At 26.3% G+C, this 18,313-nt stretch overlaps 1 protein-coding gene across 1 annotated transcript; it reads left to right on the top strand.

Moving 5' to 3' along the window:
- Positions 1-14,431: 14,431 nt before the first annotated feature.
- On the top strand, positions 14,432-15,165 carry JRE3 (jasmonate-responsive ERF 3). The gene has a single exon (XM_019215754.3). The coding sequence runs from the start codon at positions 14,469-14,471 to the stop codon at positions 15,114-15,116; it is 648 nt and encodes a 215-aa protein (XP_019071299.2). The 5' UTR covers positions 14,432-14,468; the 3' UTR covers positions 15,117-15,165.
- The last annotated feature ends 3,148 nt before the right edge of the window (positions 15,166-18,313 follow it).

Here is an 18,313-nt window from a genome sequence, read left to right as displayed (position 1 = left end):
ATAATTACATATCACTATTTTTTTTGAAAAATATGATAACATCTAATAAAATAGAATCAACATAAAATTCAAATACTAATTCCATCTTACTATACAATATCATGATAAAATATTATATGATCAAACGCCTACTTAATAATTCATTAATTGATTATGATGGCAGAAACTGTTGGAAACGTTATATTCCAAAAACAACAAATAGTAAATCAATTTTCATAGTGTACATAAAAAAATATTTAGCTAACAGAAATTTGAATCCAAAAATTTCGGATAGTGAACAAATATATTTTTATTTTTAAGGTAATTAATTAAAAAAATGTCAAGTTTAGGAATAATTAATTAGAAATACGCTATCTATATTATGAATGTTATCATATTTTGATGCAGTCAGATACTTTCAGTACATGTATCTAGGGTTACATGAGGTCCAAATTATATATAATTTATTTAGATATAAAGTATTCAAGTGAATTTACATGTATTAGAGAAGCATAGAAATCTCGTTTGGCTTCAAATCATATTTATGCCCTTCTACTTTGGATATACACAAATAGACACTTAAATTTGTATAAAAATTGAACAAACGGACACACATATCCTACATGTCATTTTTTATCCAACGAAGTGTCCTACATGTATTATGCCATATAGGACTCATATGTCTATTTGTTTAAGTCCGTACAAATTTAAATGGGTGCACGCACAATCCGATGAATTGAGTTATGACTTACGATGCGTAACTTTAATGTCTTAGTGTTTTAATTAAGTTGATTAGCTAATAAATATTAACAATTCTCGCACCGAAAAAATTAATGTAAATGTCAAAATAGTGACAATAATTTATTTATTGTTCGTTATTTAATGATGTTCCCCACCGAAAAGTTAGTATTGAAGATATATTTGCAGCCACGTGGTTCGTTTGGATAATTAAATATACCGTGTAATTTACTAAAAATATAAATAAAAATCTCCAGAGTTTAGTTTTATATATTTCATTTGAAATGATATCTTTTAACTTTTAAAAACACTAAATTTATTATATCACTTTTTTGAATTATGTTAGAGATTAATTATAGAACTATTAAATCATATATACAAATAATATTCTTTTTGGTAGTTAGAAATTAGGAGGTAAGTTATGTAATGTATGTGTAAAATAAATATTATATTTAATTTGTAATTTTGAAACTCGTATAATTAATATTGATATTACAAATCATGAGAGAAAGTATATACAAATTAATTATATTCGTGATACAATTTGATTTAACAAATACAACATACATGTATTGATCCAACAAATGCAACAATTGTGATCTTTTACTTCTTATTTTAAGAAAACATTTTGATCCAATTGCCACATGTCAATATTTTATTCCTCCGTCTGCTATAATATCTATTGTGTGAGTTTTACCCGCCTTTTTTTTAAAAAAAAATTATAATCATTTCAAGTAGATTTCGTTAAGCCATCTCTACTAAGATAAAATTTCATAAATAACAAAGAGATTAAGCTTAATTACGATTCGTATCTACGTATGACTGAATTAAGCTTTATAATTGTAGTTTCGTTTGCTAGGGTATTTTTTGTTTGTATATTCCGTTTACCTGTTGTATATTTTGTTACCTATATACAAACAAGGTAAGCATATACAAATTCTATATTTAGACATTTAGAAATTTTTCAGAACACCGTTTATATCTTTACCAATACACAATTATTGTAATTTATTATGAATTTTTCATAACTTATTCAAATCAAATTTATCAACAAATCATATACAAATAGGTAGGATAAACATATATAAATTCTAAATTTATATAATTAAAACCAAATTTTATAAATTCTGAATTTATAGAATTAAAAATCGAATATATAAATAAATAAATAAATAAATAAATAAATAAATAAATATATATATATATATTATTTGGTATTATTTAGTGTTTGTCCTTTATTGGTTTTGTCCTGTCTTTGGACAAATACATTTGGATCAGTCAATTAGCTTCCGAGTTTGAAGATGACCCAACTGAATATTTGCTGCACATGTATTAATTTGCAGCCATTAAGCAACTGACACGTGGGTGGTTTGGATATTTAAATATACCGTCTAATTTACTAAAAAATAAATAAAAATCTTCCAAAGTAAATTTATTATATCACTATCTTAAATTATGTTAGAGATGAATTATATAAGTATTAAATCATATATAGATAATAAATATTCTTTTTAATAGTCAGAAATTAAGAGGAAAGTTATATATATATGAAATAAATATTATTTTTGATTTGCAATTCAGAAATTCGTATAACTAATATTGATATAAGTCCTGAGCATAAATTATATACTTTTTTATGCATGATATAGGAATAAATAAAATTCTGTGTAAACTAATATATCTTTTCTTAAAATTAATCTTTGTATGACTCTAATTTATGTGGTGGTAATTTATCGAATGCTTGAACCTCTTTCCAATGTCCAACGTAACTCTTTTATGTTTTGCTCACCTCATTTTTCTCTCTCAATATTACTCACTTCTTCCTCCGTCTAACATATAATTATGCATCGTAATTAAACAAATTTTATTATAAAATCTTAATTTATGTCCAAACTATTATTACTTTTTTAAGTTCTATTTTTTTTCTTTCGATGTCTTTCGTATTATTTCATTTACCTAGTGTTACATTTTTTTTTACAAAAACAATAATATTTTAATTTAATTATCATATGTCTATCATTTGAGTTGTTCAACAACTATAATATTCGCATATTAGTTTCAAAAACCTTTTCAAAATGTATGAGATAATACAAGTTGTATGAGGGTATTACCTTATAAGTTTACATTCTGACATGATAATTCGTGTTCTATTTTGCTTCTTTGCCATTGATTTCTCTTTCCTCTCCTTTTTTTTTTTTTGTATTTTTTTTACCTAAATCTACTTTGAAATTTATTTATTTATTTGTGTATATAAAAAAAATTATTTATTTATTACTTATCCTTTTAAAGAAAAATATTTTTAAAAGTTATAATTTTTGTCATCAAATAACTACATAGGTATCAATAGTCATATTTATAAAGTATAATTAATAGACTAATTTAGTAAAATAAATCTTTAACACAAATACAATTCAAAGCTATATATAAAACTTATTAAAAAATAGTGAAACAATTGTTATTAAAATTGCACATTAAAAATTAAGGGGTTCTGAGCATAGAAAACATGGTTATGCTTATTAGTATTTGATATTTTGCTCTAGAATTCAAACATATATTTTAACTATATTTGAAATAAACGAAATTATAGTTAAACATAGAGTCATGTTTTCCAAATTTGAAATATATGTTTGTCATAATTCAAAATTGACGTGATGACACTCGTCTTATCCCATAAAGACAAGTTAGCCTAAAACCCAATTAATATAGTGAATGTGGGAGTACAAGGTCAACTCAATTAAACCACAAAATCTGATTATCACGTGTACAAGGTTAGGAGTCTTGAACGTAATCTGAAAATTGTCTTGTCTTTAATGCTAAATTGTGTTATGTGGTCTATGCATCAAACTGTAAGAGGGTGGTTGCATCAATATGTTGTTGATAGCCATTTTGTGACCATGTTGACCTATGTACACACACACTTACACATTATACATGCTTACAATATAGTAAAAGTTCATGGTGTGTAATGAAAGGTAGTTCTCATATTAACTAAATGTCTAATATTAAGAATGTAAGGTAAATGTATGTGAAGTATGATATGTATTCATTTAACTAGGATGACTTAATAGGTGTACTAGTTTGGACAAGGGTATGAGATCTTGTCTATGCATTGCACATGTGTACTTTGATAGGATAGTTCCTAGGTTTGGTTTCTATGTACATGAAAATAAATGTATGGACATGCTTTGAATATGTCTTATATGCTATGATATTAAGTATATTACATGATGAAATATGAATGTGCATAGTGTCTTGGTGTGTTTGTATGAAAGGATTGCTTATATAGTTATACCTAAGGACTTGTGCGTTGATATATGAATATGTGTGACAATTATGTGTTATGTGAAAGGTTTGCTCAATACAAGTATACACACGCACATGTATGGAGATCTTGTCAATAGAGGGGCCTTAAAGGTGTGATTATGTGTACCCTAAAGCTAGATACGAAAGAGAAACCGATGTCGTTGGGATGATTTTAAAAATATAGTTTTGGTTGAATATTAAAAATACCTGAAAATTTGGGATGATATATTTTTTCAAAATATAACCGACCGAAGCGTACCTTTGACACCCCTACATATAAGTCATGAGGGAAATTGTATATTTCTTTATAGTTTCTGCATGATAAAATGTGGAATAAAAAAACTCTGCATAAAATAATATATATCTCTTTTTAATTAATCTTTGTATAATTCTAACTAGCTACCAAACGACCATTGTTAGTAGTAAGTTATTGATGCTTGAGCCTCTTTCCGTTGACCAACATCACTCTTCTTTTTCTCAATCTCGCTCGTTTGTCTTCTCCGTCTACATATAATTATGCATCGTAATGAAGTAAATTATATTATAAAATTTCAATTATGTCAAAATTTTAATTATTTTTACTAGTCTTGTTTTTTTTAAAAAAAATAATCCAATTCAATTATCACCTGTCATCATTTTATTTGTTCTAACTATAGTATCCGCTGTGAGCTTCACACAAACTTTTAAAATATTAAATTATCACTTCTAGTAGGTATAAAATAGGTATAAATTTATTAAGCCCTCTATCTACTAACATTAGACGCACACTACAACAAAAATAATCATTGGCGGCATTTAATTTTTAATTGCCGCTAAATATATATTTTTAGCGGCAATTGTCACTCTTTACATATGTCTCTACAACCTTTAGCGACATTGGTTCTAATGACATTTAACTAATGCCAACAAAGACGTTAACACTCTTTATTAATGTTAATATTTAATGCCGCTAAAATTATTTCTGTTGTAGTGATAGGTGCCTACGCTAACATGGTTTAATATATATTTTTTTTGTCTCTAGAATGGATGTGATGACACTCATTTTATTCCACCAAGACAAGTTAGTTTAGAACTCAATCATTGCGATAAAATATAAAAATAAAATAATAATAATAATAGTTTGATAAAATTACTAATGCGGATAACAAGTCAAATTAACTAAATCTTAAATCTGATTGTCACGTGCACAAACCTGTAATATATTACAATAGATTTAAAAGAAAATATGTAAGTCTCAAGTGATATTGTCCGCAAAGATGACAAATAACTACCTCAAAAATTTCCATAGCCTTAGACAAGAAGAGAAGAGAGTATCACGAAGATTCAGGCTCGTAACTTATACAAATGTAAAAAAAAGATTTGAATACTACACCACATGCATACTAAGCAAAAAACTCCTAAATACAAAGCTAAGAGTATAGAGTACTTTCTACACTCGAACTGATCCTCCACACCTAGAACTTGCATAAAACTAGGCCAACCTGATAGTTCATAATTTATGACAATATCACTTTAGCAATTATATATTAGCAACACACAAGATTAAGTTCACCAATCACAAGTTTCATAGAAAAGTATTCGTAATTGTTGGATTTTAATTTTATTTTTTCTGGTTTGTTAATCTAAATACAGTAAATAACAGTAAGTTCGCAGATGATAATTATGCACAATGCAATTAAATGCAATATCAAGTGTAGTGATGCATGTCGAACCTAACGATACATACATGTTGTTGCTCAGTACGGGATCCATGGGAACATATTTGTTCATGCATCCATTATAGTGTGCGACACGACCCTCAATAATAGAATCTTTCGTGGAGTAAGACACGTCCTTCAGATCATAATACTAGTCGCGATGCGGGACACGTCCCTCGAAATGTCACATACTCTTTAATTCCTTATTCTTCATCAACTTACGTACCACTTGTCATAACCATGTCTCAAAATCAATGCAAATGACATGTTCGCACAATTGATGAGGAGATGATCATTCCATATCAATGCACAGTTCACAATAACACAATCGTGATACAACACCTACAAGATTGTGTTGCTTTTTATTCTCAACGTATCACACATTAATATATAATCGAGTTGCATTTTATTATCCTTTTTCCTCATTAGGAAGATTCAATATGAACAAGTCAACTCATTACCAAGTCTCGTCACTCCCCAACAAATAACACAAGGAAATACATGATTCTATACAGTTAAAAAGGATTGAAAAACGCACTTGCCTTAAATTATCAAACAAGTATTGCAGGATTCGAGTCTCTCCTTTTCGTAGGACTTCCATATCAATACAATCTATTTGAATAAATAATTACAATAAAATTTCAAAACTAATAATATCAATATTACAATAAGTCTAGGCTAGACCGAAAAATCATAGAACACGAATTTCTAATCAAGTTTCTAAACTTAATGCTAATTAATATATCAACTCTCATATTTTTTAAATTCAAAGTACATAATATCATAAATTTCATAATAATCATATAATATAATAAACCTAATATTTAATTACGTATATTAATATATCAAAACTTTAATAATAATGTATTACCGTAACCCGTGCCTTTTCTAATTAGCTAATCACCATTCCTCACACAATTTTGCAATGACTACTCATTGACCAATTATTATCCCTAATCATTGTTTAATGATTACACTTACTAGTTCTTAATAGGGATAACATTTTCAATCCATATAATTAGTGAAATGAAATCATTTTGCTCATAATAAATTAAATGGATAACTCATATTTTTTTTTATTAAATGGATTAATATGATGCTCAACGTATTTAAACTCAGACAAATATGAATAAAATGAATTAACATAAGAATTCATATTCAGTCCATATAAGTAAGAAATGAAATAGATTTTATTTTTTTGAAAAACAAAAAATTAAGGGATCGGTTGGTGTGGGGACCAGGGGATGCGCGGAGAAGGTGGATAATTTTTTTGTTTGTATAATGGATTTAATTTGTTTTTGGAAAACAAAAAAATTTTAGGGATAGGTTGGTGGAGCGAGGAGGTGGTAAATTTGAAAAAACATATTCTTTTTTTTGTTTTTGGAAAAAAAAATATATATATATTAGGGGTAGGTTGATGGAAGGTGGAGAGGGGAAAAGGGGGAAGCTGTGGGGAAGGGAAATTTATTTTTTGAAAAACAAATTTAGTTAAATTGGTTAAATACATTTTGTCCGAACCTTATTTGACCAAATTCATATTTGCTCATAATATATTTGGATGGATTGTAGTTCAAACCATTTTTTCTCAATTCATATTCAACCTATCCAAATTCAATCAAACCCAACTATTTGTCACACCCCTATTGGTCCCAGTTTATTTATTTATTTTAGCTTATTTATGTTTGATTTGATATATTATTTTAAAACTTATTTAAATAATTATGAATTTACTTCATTACTATTTTGATTCATATTTGAGGTGAATTATACAAATATTAAATTATATATAGATAAGATCTTATTTGATAAATAGTTAATAATTATGTATGTCTGAATTTAATATAGTTGGATTTGAAATTTAAAAATTCGTATAATTAATACATATATAAGTCAAAAGTAAAATTATGTATTATTTTATGATGATGTAATATGAATAACTAAATCTCGCATATAATATTAAATATTCTCTTATAACTAATTTATGTGTAACTATAACATATCTGCCAAACGATTCTTCAATGTTTAATGAAATTCTTTGAAGATGAGTTATTCACGAGGGAATTCATTTTAAACTTTATTTTTAGTTAATACTTTTTACTACAAAGTTATGATATTTTGTTAAAAGATATGTAATTAAAGACATTTCACATTATATAATTTTATTATCTATATTTTTAAAATATTATATATTACATTACGAATTTAAAAGTTTGCTATTATATATTGAGAAATATATATTTCGATACATGTATTTTTATTAGCAGATTCATTAAAATAGAGAGATAAGCAGACAAAAATTATATACAACTAATTTGATTCACGTGTATTTAAAATATTAAATATATAAAAAAAATAATAAATAAGATGGGAGATAGGTTAACATATTTGTTATGTATTCGAGATCAATAGGAATCTACTTGAAAAAAATTTACTGCACAAATCTGACCTCATTTTTTCTAAGATACATATTTTTGGATGTATTTGAACCTGATGCACCAAATAAAATTTAATAAAATATGTAATGTTATAAATTAAAATATATTTTAAATAATTATCTCTTAAATTAATGAAATTTTTATAATTTTTTTAAAATTTTATTAAATAATAAAAAAAATATTTTAAATCAATTATTATAGTAAAAACGATAACAAAATAGATAGAAAATATACGGTAAGAAATAGTGAATCAAATTGAACGGTGGATATGAGAAGGTAAGTTAAAGTGGACCAACATAATAAAGAACATCAGAATCACTGGATTGTTACAGGATTATTGGATTGTTACAGGATTATGGTATTTTCTCGATCTCAATTTATCTAGAATACATATTTAATTAATAAATATTTTAAAAATATTTTCTTAAAAGCATGAGTAATAATTTTATTATTTTAAAAATAATGACTCGTCTCTTTTTATTTTTAATAATATTTTGATTTTAATACTCTACGTGTTAAATTTAAAGTCATAAAATTAAAAGACATTTTCGTACATTTGGTATAACTCGATTGAATCACAAGATTAAAAGTCTTGTTATTTTATTAAGCTCCATTATAAGTTAAATTATGTAACTAAGTTACTCTTTTTTAAACAGAGAAAGTTTTATATTTCGATACTCAACATTATATAAAAAGAAATTATTTCAAGGTTATATAAGAAAACAAACAATTTATTTCCTGTTTATTTTTGGGTGTTACTTCAGTCACGTTTGTGAAAATGTCCACGACGAAGATCTTCCACACATTTGAGAGTGATAATAAATACATCCGTTAAAAAAATAATTTAATTTAATTTAAATATGAAATTCTTAAAAAATTTAAAAGATTTTTTAATTTCACAATCCTAAAATTAAAATAATGTCTTAATTTTATGGTTAAAACATGATAAGTAAAAAGTTGAAATTGAAATTGTAAAAAAAAAAAAAAACTTTAATTTTTTTTTTAAAAGAATAGACTAAAAATGAAAGTAATCTCTAAAAGACAGACTATTTCAGTACGTCAGTGAAAATGTACTCGACCAAGATCTTCCACACATTTGAGAGTGATAACAAATACATCCGTTAAAAAAAACTCTAATTTAATTTAAATATGGAATTTTAAAAAAATATAAAAGACGTTTTAATTTCACGATCCTAAAAATAAAATAATGTCTTAATTTTATGGATAAAATATGATAAGTAGAATGTTGAAATTAAAATATTGTTAAAAATAAAATAAAAAATATTATTCTTTTTAAAACAGACTAAAAAAGTTAGTTTGTTAAAAACGAACTATTTCAATCATGTCTGTGAAAATGTACTCGACCAAGATCCTCCACGCGTTTGAGAGTGATAATAAATACATCCGTTAAAAAACAATCCAATTTAATGTAAATATGGAGTTTTACAAAAATATAAAAGACTTTAACTTCACGATTCTAAAATTAAAATAACGTCTTAATTTTATAGTTAAAACATGATAAAGTAAAATTTTGAAATTTAAATTTGTCAAAATGAAAAAAAAAACATAATACATAAATGTTCCCTTTAACTTGGTCTCATTTTCACATTTATGCCTTTCACTTTGAATATGCACAGGTAAACACTTAAATTTTTATAAACTTGAATATATAGAGACACACATGTCATGCATGACATCCTACATGTCGTTTTTTGTCCTACGCGTATTGTGCCACATATGACTCATGTGACTACTTGTTCAAGTTTATACAAGTTTAAGTATCTACTCGTGAATATTCAAAATGAAAGGTATAAACGTGAAATGATACCAAGTAAAGGGGAACATTTATGTATTATACTTTTTTTTTAATTGGACAAGTATTGTATTTGTTTTTTGTATTTTTTTTTAAAAGAAAACTAGTAATTGATTGTAAAATTAGAAAAAAATTGTAGAATGTAGAAAATAGTGATTTTTTATGAATATTTAATATTAAAATAGAAATATTAAAGTGGATAATATATTTGTGGCCTTGTGGGCATACAAAGGTGTCACCATTTTATACTACTCATGTAACTATTATGATACATTTTCCCCACTAACTCTTACTAATTACCATCACTTCACTTCAAATTATCGTCCACTCTCATTTATATTTTATAATATATATATTGGACAAAGTTGTCCGTGCTAGCGCCGATTTATATCTTAGTGGTATTTATATATATATATATATATATATATATATATATATATATATATATATATATATATATATATATGGTATAGATTGAATTTAAAAAGTTAATTAAATTTTAATATATTTTAGATATTTAAGTTGTTAATTATTTTTTTGTTTGCATAAATTTATTGTGAAGATGTCCATTAAGATGAATTATTGTATTTTTCATTATTGATCGTTGATTTTTTACTCAAGTAATTACAAGATATAAATAAATATTACCGACATTTAAAATATTAAAGTAATAACTAAAGATATGAATTTAAAAGTCGAAGCTAAAACGAATACCATAATTTTGAAAAAATTATACACAAATTAAATTAAATTAGAATATAAGAACTTATTTTTTCGCGAAACACGTTGAAGCTGGCACGTCGATAGAGATGTGCCTGTTTCAACACAAACATTTCGTAATTTCAAAAGAATTTTACATTAATTAAATTAAAGTAGAACAAAAGAAGTAGATTCCATAATTTAAAAAAATTATACACTAATAAAATTAAAGAAGAACAAAGGAAATAAATTCTTAATATTTTTTTTTGAAACACACTGAAGTAGGCATGTCGATGGAGACGTGTCTACTTCAGCGAGAACTGTAAAAGTAGAATAAAAGAAAAGGATAACGCACAAGTAACCCCTCAACCTATGCCCGAAATCTTAGAGACACACTTATACTATACAAAGATCCTATTAACCCCCTGAACTTATTTTGTTAATAATTTTCCATCCCTTTTTTGAATATGTGGCACTATTTGGTTGACTTTTTTTTCAAGATAGTGCCATGTAGGCCGAAAAGCGATAGAAGATTACTTATAAAATAAGTTCAGGGGGTTAATAGAACCTTAGTATAGTATAAATATGTTTATGGGATTTTGGATATAGGTTAAGAGGGTACTTGTGCATTCTCCTTAAAAGAAATAAGTTTTATATTTTTTCGTAACACGCTGAAGCAGCTATGTCGATGTAGACGTGTTTGCTTTAGCACAAATTGTCTCTCATATAATAAGAAAATACGTATAAAAGAAAATATTTCTCACTTGTATTGAGAAGATCAGAAGTTAGTACCGTGTTGTCAGCGGCTTATCTATTTCGTCGAAAAATTACATTATAATTATATGTCAAATTATACATTTAAATAATATATATTTAAAGCTAGACAAAATAAAATCTATGACTTTGGTTTAATGGTAATGAGTGTCCATTTAAATGAAAAAGTCCATGATTCAAACCCTAAATAATGGAGTATAATTTTTTTTTTATTTTGACATTCACCATCATTATTCTTAAACACTTGAATTTTGATTAATATGTGTCACAATATAAAAAAAGTTCAAATAGTAGAGAAATCAAAGATTACTAATAAAAAATAATTTTTATCTAGCTGTACACAATAACTTTTAACGAAGAAATATCGATCGTCACCACTCCGCTCAGTGCTCATTATCTATAAAAAAGAGAATAACTTCATTATATGTAAAAGACATCTTTAAAATTATATATACCTATGCAACACTATGTTTGTGTAAACAAATGATTAGTGGTTAATCATTCAATCAATTTGTTGATACCAACCGGTAATCATTGGAAAAAATCATATATCCTATTATATACGTAACCACCAAAAACAGTATTGTGTTGAAATTTTATTTTTTTTTAGAAAGCGATGGCATACTTAATTTCCATCGTTAATTAATCAAAGAAGCAGAGTAAAAATGGAAGTATAATTCATAAATATAAGATAAATTAAAAAGTACCACGTGCTGCACATCATTATTAGGTTAACTAACATCCAAAAATTATAAGAGTAACATGTCAACTTCAGAGATTTTTAGTAGTATTACGTACACTTAATAATTCATTATGATGGCAGAAATTGTTGGAAACATTATATTCCAAAAACAAGAAATAGTAAATCAATTTTGGTAGTGTAGACAGCAGTCACAAACATAAAAAAAAAATATTTAGCTAATAGAGTCTGTTAATTCAAACAAACTCACTTAATTCGTATATTTTAAAAATAAAATTTGAATCCAATTCATAATCCAAAAATTTCGGATATCGAACAAATATATTTTTATTTTTAAGGTAACTAATAAAAATTTCCCTAATTTAAGAGATAATTACTTAGAAATACGCTATCTAGTTTGCAATATTATGGATGTTGTCATATTTTGATGCATTCAGATACGTTCAGTACGTGTATCTAGAGTTACATGAGGTCAAAATTATATGTAGTTTGTTTTAGATATACAATATCCAAGTGGATTTACGTGTATCTGAGACAGAGAAATCTCGCTCTTCTCCTTCTCGTCTCACTTGTCACTCTCCTATTAGCAAATACATGTGAATCGCACAAGATACATATGAGTTCATGTATCTAATGTATATCTAGTGTGATTCACATACATCAACTCAGAGAAAAATCTTGTTTACCTCCCTCCTATTATCTCTTATCTTTCTCCTTCTGGTAGCAACAATCGTGTATATCTAAGTGTATTTGATTTCAAATTTGCTATGACGTTATTAATTAGTGATATATAATGTAATTATTTCAAACTACAGGGAGAATTAGTAAATGTGATAGGAATTAAATAGTTTCTACTTATTTTGAAGGGGAAATTACGCAGATGAGTAAACATAGGACTAGTTAATTAGCAAACATAAATATATTTTTTGATAATTACAACTTGCACCTTAATTTTAGCTATAATTACATGTGTCTCTCTCCTCTCTTATACATATGTATATCAATTACATATATACAATTATTTGACACATCTACAAATATAATTCGCCTCTCTCCCCTCTCTCCTCACTCTATCAACCTCCCTCACCGCTCTCCTCCCTCTCATGCGTAACTGTGAATCGTAATGAGTAAACTATAGCTATGAAATCTAATTAATTTCATTTTTGTGGCTATTTGAAAATTTTCTCTTGTTTCAATTATTTTAAGAAGGAAATCGTAACTTTTTAGTCCAGCCCAAATTAGTCCGCTAGTAGGCCCAAAGACTCACAAGCACCACAATTAGCCTGCTACCACTTATATTTACTGAGTTACTTTTTTTTAAAAAAAATTAAATTACTAAAATACATGTCTTATGTTTTCCTTATTTCTATCGCTTCTTTCTATTTTAAAAATCTCTAAAATCCTTTATTTTTCTCTTAATTCTAAATTATTTAGTAATGTGTCTGAGCTAGTTTTTAATATATCTGAATTAGTTTTTAATGTATTCCAGTTATATATTATGTATCTGATTTATTTTATAATGTATTCGAGCTACATATTATGTATCCGATTAATTTTATAATGTATGTGAGCTAGTTATTAATGTATCCAAGCTACAATGTATCTGGTTTGTTTACTTTTTCAATAATTAATGTAATTACAAACTAAATAGGGATAGATTGTAATTTCATAGTAGTACTATGGGATTCCTAGCTAATTTATTTTTTTAATAATAAAATGAAATTTGTTTTATTAATTGTAATAAATTAGATCGTCGAATTAAAGAACAAAATTAAAGTATATAATCATGAAGGTCTTTTGGTACTCTAATTTTAAATATCTAAAAACATTTATTTGCAATTCAATGTATTAATTAACGCTTGAAAATGATTTCACTAATATGACATATATTGAAAAGCATATTTAATTACGTTACGTCGTACCTAAAACATAAGAAAAATACTCCTTCAAACTCAATCTATGTGAACGAAAATTATTGCTTGAAACAAGTCATACATATTTAATATGAGTATAAATTATTTCATTAAAAATAATATATAGTTTGAACATTAAAGTAAATTGATCTAGTAAAATTAAAGAAATATATATGACAAAAAAAAGTATTTATATATACTAGGCATTGCTTGCTCATCACTCATCAACTAATAATAATATAAACAAAAAAAAAACATAAAATACATGTGCTTAAAAAGGAACCAACCTAGAAATTCAATAAATATGTTTAAACAATAATATGTACGGACTAGCTAGGTCGCTACATGTATAGTCCAAAGGGTATAAATAAAAATAGTTTGTGAAAGTTCATCCAAATATCTATAGAGAAAAAAAAAATGAATATCAATATGAAGTTCTCTTTATCTGATTTTGATTTTCTTGAATCAGTAAAGCAACATCTTCTAAATGATTTCGATTTTTTTAAATATTTTTCACCTATGAATTTAAACAACGTCGAATTACCTAATAGTGCTATCTCAAGTTTAGGTAGCTCCCTTTCAATCGAATCACATGAAAAGTTTGAATACGAGGAGGAAATTATAAAGGGACCTAATATGGTAGTAGCGCGTCAGAAAAACACGCCAGAAGATTGGAGGCGGTACATAGGTGTCAGACGGAGGCAATGGGGTACGTTCACGGCGGAGATAAGAGATCCGAATAAGAAAGGTGCGAGGCTGTGGTTAGGAACATATGAAACCCCGGAGGATGCAGCATTGGCTTATGACCAAGCTGCTTTTAAAATCCGGGGCTCAAGGGCTCGGGTCAATTTTCCTCATTTAATCGGCTCAAACATGCCCAAGCCGGCTAGACTAAAAGTGAGGCATCATACGAGCTCACTCAAGCCATCGAGTTTTTCATCCACGTCATTGAAAAACGGGATAAGGAAAAAAAAAATAGATCTAATAAATTCTATAGCGAAAACGAAAGCCAAAGTCAAATTAAATTTTTTTTGTCAAACACTAGAAAAGTACCTTCCCCAATAACTTGGAATATATCTATATTTATTTTATTTGCACATCTTGGTATGATCAATGCTATTGTTGAATGCCTTGAATCGGACCCTCTCCATAATAAAACTGCTCCCTCTCTTCCCGTGGACGTAGCCAATTTATTGGTGAACCACGTAAATCTGTTGTCTTGTTTTTCGCGTTTATATTTTCTCGTATTATCTCAAATTCCACACAACAGCTATTAAGCCTCATTCTTTTAATTATCAATAAAATATGTCAAAATATAAAAAGATAGATTCACCGAGAAACTAAGAAGGTGTCAATATATAATGTATGTAAATATTTCAATCGATATAATTTTCTACCGATGAAATATCAATTGAAACCCTTTAAGTGGACTTCTAATAGTATGTTTGGTCAAATTTTGTTAAACTAAATAATTTTAAAATTACTTTTATCAATATTTTAATAATAATTAATCGTTGAAAAATGTTTATAGAGGAAAAATTTGTGCATCTTGCCAAAAATTTCAGTGTCATTTATTGTAGACCATACTTCTCAACAGTATGCTTTATGATTTCTTATTTTTTAAAAGAAAATAAAATAGTTCCTATATGTTTAATTTCTTAAAGTCATATCAAATAATTTCTTTATACTTCATGTACACATGGAGATAATTTTAATAATCAATGTAAGTGTATGTTCACATTCAATATTTTCGAGGCATGTGTTTCAAGAGTAAAATTGGAAATCATATATCATATATTTTTTATTTATTTATTTTTTTTTTGGTTTTCACCGATATTCTAAGTCCGTATGAAAGGTTGGTGCTCTAATAAATTATGCGCTATAGGACTCATTTTAGAATGATAAAATTTTCTCTAAATTTAAGACTTAAATTTGAAAGCATTAATTAAGATCAGTTTCATTGTTATACGACAAGTCCACAACTTAAGTTGGTGTATATCTTATATTTCCTACGTCCCTTTTTCTTGTTCTTTTTTAAATTGGAACACCTATTAAGAAAATAATTAATGATATACGGTGTGTTTGGTACGAAGAAAAAAATGTTTTTCAGGAAAATATTTTTCCATTTGGTTGGTGAATAGAAAATATTTTTTCGAAAATGATTTTTAGTGTTTGATTTATGAATGAAAAATATTTTTGAGAGACATCTTTTATTTTTACTAGAGTAGAAAATAATTTATGAAATTGAAAATATCTTTTTAAAACAATTTTTATTTGGGGTGGGGGGTGGGAGGGAAGGGGTAGAAGTGAAAAAATAAAAATTTGAACTTTATAGTATTTTTAAAAAATAAAATTAATCTTTTGGGGGTGGGTGGGTGGGTGAGGGGCTGCCGGGGGAGGGGGGAGTAGGAATTTAAAAATAAAAATTTGAAGTTGAAATTATTTTTTTGAGAGGGGGTGTGGGGGGGGGAGGTTAGCCGGTGGTGGGTGCGTAGGGGTCAGGGATCGGATAAAAAAATAAAATTTTAAAATTAAATTTTTTTTTATAAAATTGTTGTTTTTCCTAAAAATTGTAATTTAAAATTGAAGGAGAGTTTTGGAAAATATTTTCCTTAATTTTTGAAAGGAAGTCATTTTCCTTAATTTTGAGGAAAATGAGTTGATTTGGAAAACATTTTTCAAAACTTTTGTCCCAACCAAATATGAGAAAATTGGAAAACATTTTCTCGAAAATATTTTCCGTCATACCAAACACACTCATAATGAGTTTATCATTTTACCCCTATTGATTATGAAGTGATTGAAAAGTTTTAGATTTCTTAAAGTAATTAATCATTTAATTAAGGATATAATAGATAAAAAAAATGTCATTTCTTGATTTGTCAAAATAGACAAGCAATTACGAATAATTATAAAAAAAAAAAAGACAAATAATTAAGGACCAAGGGAGTATTTTATTGTCAATCCAGTTCTATTCTGGCAGTTAAACCTTCCAAGCACATGCTAATACCTTTTTGTACTATTTTTTTGTTTTCAAATTTGTCATATATCAGATGATATATATGTGTTTATTTTTAAAAAAGAAAAAAAAATATTAATATTCTAGAGACATCTGATATGCGGGAGATAGAAGTTGAACTTAATTCATATGTAATTCCTCAACCTAAATCAGAAATTACAGAGATACATTTATCATATACTAAGGTTTTATTATTTTTCTAAACTTATTTTATAAGTAATTTTCTATCATTTTCGATCTACGTGACACTAGTTTTAAAAAATATCAACAAGCATTGGGCCCATAAGATAGTGCCACGTAAACTGAAAAGGTGTAAAAAATTATTTATAAAATAAATTTAGGAGAGTAATAGGACCTTAGAATAGTATAAGTATGTCTCTAAAATTTCGGATATAAGTTAAGAAAATATTTGTGCATTATCGCTAAAAAATATTCAAGTTATTAGATGACTCAAATCAGGCTTCACATGTTGGAAATAAATTCGCTATATTTATCAATTTTTCGATCGTTAAATGTCAAGAAAAGAGGAAATTGTAATCTTCACTTAACTATACAAGAACAAGACGTTGTACAAGACGTTCTAAGAACATTTAAAATCTATCTACGTTACACCTAATCCTATTATTGTATGAAAAAAAAAATAGCTTCAAAAATAAAATATTTTTATCAAATTACTAGTAACTAAAACAATTATTATTAAAAGAATAAGTAAAGCAATTAATTTAATATTATATCTATGTTTTTGGGCTTGATAGCATATCGATATAGTTCGAGATAAATCTATAAAATCTACGTGGAGACAAAGCCATGTTCAGGTTCATAAGTTGTCCCCTAAAAATAAAATTATGTATTGATGCATGATATTATATAAAATACAAAATTATATTCTGTATTGAAGTATGATATTATATAAAAATATAAATTATTTTTGCTTCCCAAGAAAAAAGATTTTGAGTATTAAAACTTAAATTTTACCAATAATATTTTACATTGTTAAACTAGTCTTGGAATGAATTCGGTTGAAGATTTCTTGGTCCATTTTTAATTGTTATAGTTTTCATTTTTAGAATTAAATTATAAGAACTTTCATTAACGATGTATTTTTTCATCATGTTGATATACAAAAAGCTACAATTTATAGTATTTTTTCGTATAATTTTTTATTTACTTTTTCTGTTAAAAATATTAATTTGGTGTAATATAATTTAATTTGTAAATTAATCTAAGAAACTTTTGAAAAATG

Source organism: Solanum lycopersicum, chromosome 1, assembly GCF_036512215.1.
Source record: "Solanum lycopersicum chromosome 1, SLM_r2.1".
In the NCBI taxonomy this organism is placed as follows: domain Eukaryota; kingdom Viridiplantae; phylum Streptophyta; class Magnoliopsida; order Solanales; family Solanaceae; genus Solanum; species Solanum lycopersicum.
This window is presented reverse-complemented; position numbering and strand designations above follow the sequence as displayed.